The 7645-nt window shown below is 51.3% G+C and overlaps 1 protein-coding gene across 1 annotated transcript in view; it reads right to left on the bottom strand.

Annotated features, from left to right (window-relative positions):
• The window catches only part of DLG4 (discs large homolog 4), a 184713-nt gene that overhangs the window by 7313 nt on the left and 169755 nt on the right, over positions 1 to 7645 (bottom strand). Inside the window, exons 14-19 of the mRNA XM_015420309.1 lie at positions 7491 to 7537; positions 7283 to 7285; positions 3356 to 3606; positions 2480 to 2516; positions 674 to 701; positions 393 to 440 (exon numbers count right to left, since the gene is read on the bottom strand). Of these exons, the coding sequence (XP_015275795.1) occupies positions 393 to 440; positions 674 to 701; positions 2480 to 2516; positions 3356 to 3606; positions 7283 to 7285; positions 7491 to 7537 (414 nt within the window). The remainder of the gene's footprint in view (positions 1 to 392; positions 441 to 673; positions 702 to 2479; positions 2517 to 3355; positions 3607 to 7282; positions 7286 to 7490; positions 7538 to 7645) is intronic.

Genomic DNA, 7645 nt, shown 5'->3' with positions numbered 1-7645 from the left:
GGTGGGCGTGGCCAACTCGGCAGCCAGCCGGACCTCCGTTCCTGTGCGTTCCTGCCCAAAAAGAGCCCTGCAGGCAGGCAACGGTCGACCGCCTCTGAGCGTCTCTTGCCTTGAAAACTCTACTGGTTTGCTGTAAGTCAGCCGTGACTTGAGGGCTTTTCCCAACACCCCCAAAAGCGGGGAATTGAGGCTGGGGTTAATCGCTATACACACACTCTCTCTCTCTCTTGATTGGTTTGTCCTGATCCCCGTCCGGAAGTCAGTCATGTGGTTCTTCTTCTTACCTTGCTAATGGAAGTGTATAAATACCGAAAGGTATCAGCTCTGTGTGTTTTTGTGTGTGTGTGTGGGGGGGGGGGGTTAAGGGAGATGGAGATCGGTGGCCTCCTTACCTTCCATTTGCACGACAGTCTCGTAGCTCAAGACTGCATCTTCTCGACCTGGGGGTGGGGGGCAGAGAACAGACCTGTCACCTCCTGCCTCCCCATGAGGGTCTCCCCCCCCAATCCTCCCACCCCCAAACAGACAGGCCAGGGGAGGTACGTGGAAGCAGGACGCCGGGGTAGCAGAGATTGCAAGAGTGGCAGGAAGGAAACAGGGACCGCTTTCAAGGCATGGGGGGGGGACCTCCCCCCCCCGGAAAAGGACAGGTGCAGAGAGGAAAGACACGCACCTTGAGAGGCCGATCCCGGCACCCGATCCTGGAGGGAGAAAAGAAAGCGAGAATGAAGAACAGGAAGCAGAGAGGCGACAGCTAGATGAGAGGCGCACGGAGAAGAGGCAGCCAGCCAGCCAGGCCCACAGAAGTCTCTGCTTTCCCTGCGAGGAAGGAATGGGACGCAAATGGTGCGGGGAGGGGGGGGGAGACGGGGTGCTCAGGGCATGGAAGTGCAGGGCTGGGGAAAGGTCAGGGACGTCGCTCTCATCAGAACCTAGAGCTGTTGGCCAGGAGTGGTGTCTCCCCCGTGATGCGAAGCAGTGAAACGTTTATGCAGAACAGAGATGTGCTTCTCTGCGACGCCGGCCCTTCCGTTCACGTCTCCGACTATTTTTGATGAAGCCCTTGCTGTCTAGGGTCAATTCTGATAATGCAATCAGGTTTCTCCTTGCTGATAAGACGCCAGAAGTGACTTGCACAGATGGCTGAACTTTTGTTTAAGATTTTTGGTAGCAAGACTGTTCTTAATACTGGTGTGCTCTAAGGTTTATAGATGTAATTTTAGCTCGACGAAGTTCTTATCGTACTGGTTTTGTACGCCAATAAAGGTCTTTGTATTGTATGGAGATGTGCTTCTAATGCAGGCCGTTCACAGAATCGGCCTTTCCTCAGCACAGAATTTTCGAAGACATGGAGCTGGAGCCCAAGACCCCCTTTTCTGCCGAGACTGGCTCCAATGCCATCGTTTCCACGCAATCGGATAAGTTCTTCCCCATCCAAGGAGGACACCGCAGAAGGGACCCTGCGACACCCAAGGCGTGGGCATGCAAGACAGTCCCAGGTCCAGCTGGCCACCCAACCCCGCCATCGTTTCCACGCAGGAAGCAGGCCCCTTCCTCGGAGCACATGGCTGAGTCAGGGTGGTTCGGGGTTGGGGATCCCTCTCCCGACCTTCGATGGGGCGCCGTTGGTGCCAGCGTCGGAGGTTAGGAGTTTGGGAGTGCTCCTGGATTCCTCCCTAACTATGGAGGCCCAGGTAGCAGCCACTGCCAGGTCGGCCTTTTACCATCTTAGGCTGATTCGGCAGTTGGTTCCCTACCTCGACTGCGACGACCTGGCTACAGTGATCCATGCAACGCTCACTTCGAGGCTAGACTACTGTTAACGCTCTCTACATGGGGCTGCCCTTGTCGCAAATCTGGAAGCTGCAGCTAGTGCAGAATGCTGCGGCCAGGCTGTTGGTGGGTCTCCGTAGATGGGAGCACATCCGGCCTGTGCTGAAAGCACTGCACTGGCTGCCGATAGCGTACCGGGTTCGCTTCAAAGTGCTGGTTCTTACCTTTAAAGCCCTATATGGCCAGGGTCTGACATACCTGAGGGATCACCTTTCCCCACATATGCCCCAAAGAGCACTATGGTCCAGGGCACAACATCGCTTAGTGATCCCAGGCCCTAGGGAGGCCCGGCTTGCTGCAACCAGGGCCAGGGCCTTCTCGGTGGTGGCTCCATACTGGTAGAATGAGCTCCCGGAGGAGATCAGGGCCCTGCGGGACCTTGTGCAGTTCCGCAGGGCCTGTAAGACGGAGCTCTTCCTTGAGCCCATTCGTGGGGGAGGGCGGGGGAGAAATTTAAATAAATAAATAAATAAATAAATAAAATGCTCAACCGATGCATGCTCAAGAAGGACAACCCTGTGCGCAATGCAAAGTGCAAGCAAGGACCCCTCAAGTGGGAATGCCCAGGCTTTCTTTCAAACACAAATGCACAGTCATGCGTACACACACACACACACACATCTGCTATGTCCATCTGCCAGGGTACCTTTGCTTTTAGCCGTGTCCATTCTCGTCGTTCAACCCTGCGAAGAAAGATGTGAGACGGTGAGAGAGAGAGGGGGAAAGCACGCCCCCTGGAGGAGATACGCAGTTCACCTCCCCCTCCCCCCACCCTTTGCTGGCCTCCCTTTATTTTCTCTGTCTCCTTGGTGCTTGGGGGGGGGGGGAACAGGGGGGGGGCTTCTAGGGCCCCGGCCCCGCTGGTGGACCTCCTGATGGCACCTGGCATTTTTGGCCACGGTGTGACCCAGAGTGTTGGACTGGATGGGCCGTTGGCCTGATCCAACGCTGGCTTCCCTTATGTCCTTATGTCTGTGGCAGTGATGCTCTATATTCTTGCTGCTTGGGGGGCAAGAGTGGGAGGGCTTCTAGAGTTCTGGCCCTGCTGGTGGGCCTCCTGATGGCCCCTGCATTTTGGCCACTGTGTGACACAGAGTGTTGGACTGGAGGGGCTATTGACCTGATCCAACATTGGCTTCTCTTATGTTCTTATGTCTGGGGCAAGGGATGCTCTGTATTCTTGGTTCTTGTGGGGGGCAACAGCGGGAGGGCTTCTAGTGTCGTGGCCCCACTGCTGGACCTCCTGATGGCGCCTGGTATTTTTGGCCACTGTGTGACAGAGTGTTGGACTGGAGGGGCTATTGGCCTGATCCAACATGGCTTTTCGCTTATGTTTTTCTGTCTAGGGCAGTGATGCTCTGTCTTCTTGGTGCTTTGGGGGCCACATTGGGAGGGCTTCTGGAGTTCTGGCCCTGCTGCCTGCCCTCCTGACGGCACCTGGATTTTGGCCACTGCGTGGCACAGAGTGCTGGACTAGATGGACCACTGGCCTGATCCAACGTGGCTTCCCTTACGCCCTTACCGTCTCTTGCTGGGGATGAAGCCGATCTCGTCGCTGTCCCCGTCCGGATGGACCAGTCGCGCCTGCCACCACTCCTCATCCGAGGCGTCGATCACATGCAAGACATCGCCAAAATGGAAGCTCAGGGCCTGGCTGAGGAAGCCACAGTCCTTGGTCTTGTCGTAGTCGAAGAGCGCCCTGTGGGGAGAGGAGGGACAGACAGTGAACCCCGAGAGTCCGGCCAATGAGAAAGCCTTCCTTTTCAAGCTGGACTTTGGGTTTCCAAAATCCAGCAAAGAGGGCTCAGTCAAGAGCAATGCTCCCTCTAAGCTGCGGAGGAGTCTTGTGAGCAGAAAGTCTACTTTGCGAGCTCCTGGCATTGAAGTTGTGAGCGAACGATTTGGCCACTGCATAGTTTGCTCTGGAGCCATCCTTCCTGAGCTAAGACAGAAATGTGTGAGAGCCAGAGGCTAAAAAAACTGTGGGCTGGCTCACACTAACTCAGCTTAGAGGGAACGCCAGTCAAGAGTGGAGATGGGCGTGCTCGGCAGTCCCGGGGCCACAGCCGGGTTCTCCCACTGCTTTTGTGGGCTCCGTGTTTTGACTCAGAGTCTTCGAAAGCAGGCAGAGACCTCAGTGTGACCCTCTCGTCCAATCTCCATGCCCCTCAAACTACTGACGCTCTTTAGGGAGGACCTGCCTGGAGAACCTATAATTCGCTTCTTACACTATGAACCTTGTGGTCTGTTGAAATTGCTGAAATCAGGTTCCACTTACACAGCCGGCAAACTGAAGAAGTCGAAGGAAACAGATCTTCCAAGTATCTAGAATGGGCGTCTTTGCAAAGGCTGTTTGGACAATGTTACGACTATGTGGAGTCCTCCTGTCAAGTTACACTGACTACGTGGACTTTATGTCTTATCTACAAAGGAGGAAATATTAGTATCTTATGCCTTATTATAGTGACAGTATGCATTAATGTTGTTGTTGTGACACCACCAACTTTATAATTTTTTAATATATTGTTTTGGCAATCTTTGATGGTGGTTTCTACTAGTGGAATTTGTATATTTGGGGGACTCCTGTGACACTAGTCTTTTCCTCTTGTTGTTTGAATCATAGAATGTTAGAGTTGGAAGGGACCTTGCAGGTCATCTAGTCCAACCCCCTGCACTCTGCAAGAGCACAGCCGAAAGAGAGCCCTACAACATATCCGAAAGATGGTCGTCCAGCCTCCGCTTGAAAACGTCCAGCGAAGGAGCATCCACCACCTCCCGAGGCAGATTGTTCCACTGCTCAACCACTCTTACAGTTAGGACGTTTCTCCTGATATTTAGCCGGTAACGACTCCCTTGTCATTTCCACCCATTAGATCTAGTCTTGCAATCCGGAGCAAGAGAGGATAAATCTGCTCCATCTTCTACATGACAGCCTTTCAAATACTTGAAGACTGCAATCATGTCCCCTCGAAGCCTTCTCTTCCCCAGGCTAAACAGACCCAACTCCTTCAGCCTTTCCTCATAAGACTTGGATTCAAACCCTCTCACCATCCTGGTTGGCCTCTTCTGGACACGCTCGAGCTTGTCAACATCCTTCCTAAAATGTGGTGCCCAAAACTGGACACAGTCTCTCCAGGTGAGGCCTGAGCACAGCAGAATAGAGCAGAACTACCACCTCCCGTGATCTGGACACAATGCTTCTGTTAATGCATCCCAAGATTGCATTAGCTTTCTTCACAGCCACATGGCACTGCAGGCTCATGTTTAGCTTGTGATCAACCAGAACACCTAGATCCCTTTCACAGGTGCTGCTGTCAAGCCAGGTCCCTTCCATTTGGATTGACTCCTATGTAGCAGCTCCCCTTTCCACCAGTGTCTACTGTCAGTACCTCACTAGTGGAAGTCCATGTTTGGGCAAAGCCTTGTCTGTGGTGGCTAGAGATGTGAAGGCCCAGAAAAAACCCGGAAAAATTCGGGGGAAAACCGGTTTCCTCCCATTTTTTCCCTGAAGCCTTTTTGGATTTTTCCGAAAAATTGAAAAAAGGAAAAAAAAAAGATTATGGAACATTTATTTTAACATGATGACTAAAATATTTTAAGACAAGGTGTTCAAATATTTTCCAAATCATTTCTAAAATATATGTATATGTGGTATCAGATTGATCTAATTTCTGTGCACTGAGGACAAGCAAGTCCTAGGTTACAAACTGAACTCTCCAATGCAAGAACAAGATGCATTTCTTCCTTTAGGAGGTGCTATTGTCAGAAGAAAATAAAAAGGTTTCAGTTTTGTTTTTGCATGTGGGTGGGTATTCTGTTTGTAATAATTGTTTGGATACACTATATTTTTAATATGCTAGTTGTGATAATTTCATGCCAAGTAAAAATGTCCATAGTCATATTTTATGTTCCTTAAAGTAACAGAATGACTTTCAATCTGGAAAAGAAAAAAAGAAGTGCTAATGTAGCGTTTTTTCAATTTTTCTGAAAATTTCCGTTCCCCCCCCCCGAAAAAAATGGGGAAAAAACGGGGTTTTTTCCGAGCTTCAAAATTCCGGAAATTTTACATCTCTCCCCATGCCTCTGTGGAGCTTCAAAATTCTGGAAATTTTACATCTCTCCCCATGCCTCTGGAATAGCCAGCGGGGCTTTGAACCCTCCTGGCTTTCGGCCGTGGTTGCAAAACAGAGCCAATCTGGAGAGCTTTGGGGGCAGTCTGGGCTGGTGGGGGCGTAAGATGTTTTCGGACTGGTTTCCGAGGTTTTTATAGCTGCTGTTTTAAGATTGGTTTTATCAAAAAAAAAAAATTGTTCTGATTTTCCCTGCCTTGGGTCCTGAGATGCTCGGAATGGCTGGCAGATAAATATTTAAATTCCGTTTGGGAACACGGATGGCTTATTGCAGTTACCACCAAAGAACATCAAGAAACTCTTCAGATGTTTCAGAGACGTTTACAGAACATCGGGCTACGTACACAGTGTTCCGGAACGGCAAGGCTGCAGAGGAGCCAGGTTTAGAGTTTGGGGGTGGGAGGTTCCGAGAGCCCTTCCATCAGAAACCCTCCTCAGAGCGTTGGTCTGAAGCAACAGGTACGAAGTTAGAGTGCAGTGGCACCTTTAGGACCAACAAAGTTTTATTCAAGGTGTGAGCTTTCGTGTGCGTGCACACCTTGAATAAAACTTTGTTGGTCTTAAAGGTGCCACTGCGCTCTAACTTTGTTCCATTATATAAACCATTGTTTACTTATGAGATAGTTCTGCAACATGTGCGTTTCTAGGAACTCTGGTGTGGAATGTCTTCCACTTTAAAAAAAACAAAGGGATTGGGGGAAGGGGAGGTAGAGCTTCATTTCAGGTGCAGAAGTGCCACAAAGGGAAGGATATGCTGTAACAGCTATTCTGTTAGGTCTCTTCAGCTTGGAGGGATACTGTCAGGTAGCCCTGTCATAGATCCGGAATGTGGAGTTCTTCCCTGAATGTGGAGCTCCTCCTTCTCAGCCCTTCCCTGTCCTGCTTCTGTGCGCTATCTCATGCTTGACCTTGCTGTCTCCAGCTGCAATTAACTCGGCTGGGAAACTTAACGGCTTTTGTGCTTGTCCTGCCCGCGCGAACTATAATCATTGGCTTGTGCTCATGGGGAGGGGGATGTTAGTTTTTACTATAAGTCAGAGGCCCTTATACTGACGGTCATTTCTGACACAATCTGTACACGTGTTCTTTAATACTGGAAATACTAATAAACAGTTATCTTCTCATGAAGCCCTGAGTGGTGTGACCTGATTGAGGAGCCTGACAGATACTTCTTGGTGTTTGGGGAGGCCACAGTGGGATGGCTCCTGGAGTTCTGGCCCTGCTGATGGGCCTCCTGGTGGCCCCTGGTTTTTGGCCACTGTGTGACACAGTGCTGGACTGGAGGGGCCACTGGCCTCATCCAACATGGTTTCTCTTACGTTCTTATGTCTGGGGCAGTGATGCTCTGGCTTCTTGGTGCTTGGGGGGATTGGGGGCGTGATGCGTTGGGTTCTTGGGGCTTGGGGGGACAACACTGGGGGGGGGGCTTCTGGAGTTCTGGCCCCGCCGGTTGGCCTCCTGAAGACCCCTGGGTTTTGGCCCCTGTGTGACACAGAGTGTTGGACCGGAGGGGCCACTGGCCTGAACCAGCGGGGCTTCTCTTAGGTTATGTTTCCTTTGAGCCCTCTTTGATTCTGTTCCCCACAAATCAGACTCCAGATGGTCCGTGGGGCAGGTGGCCTCTGACTGTGCCCGAAGGGCAAATCTAAACAGCTGTCTGAGGCAAGTCGAGGAGGACGGGT

This window comes from Gekko japonicus, unplaced genomic scaffold (assembly GCF_001447785.1).
Source record: "Gekko japonicus isolate JY-2015 unplaced genomic scaffold, Gekko_japonicus_V1.1 scaffold336, whole genome shotgun sequence".
In the NCBI taxonomy this organism is placed as follows: Eukaryota; Metazoa; Chordata; class Lepidosauria; order Squamata; family Gekkonidae; genus Gekko; species Gekko japonicus.
The sequence above is the reverse complement of the archived record's forward strand: the minus strand, read 5'-3'. Positions and strand labels throughout refer to the sequence as shown.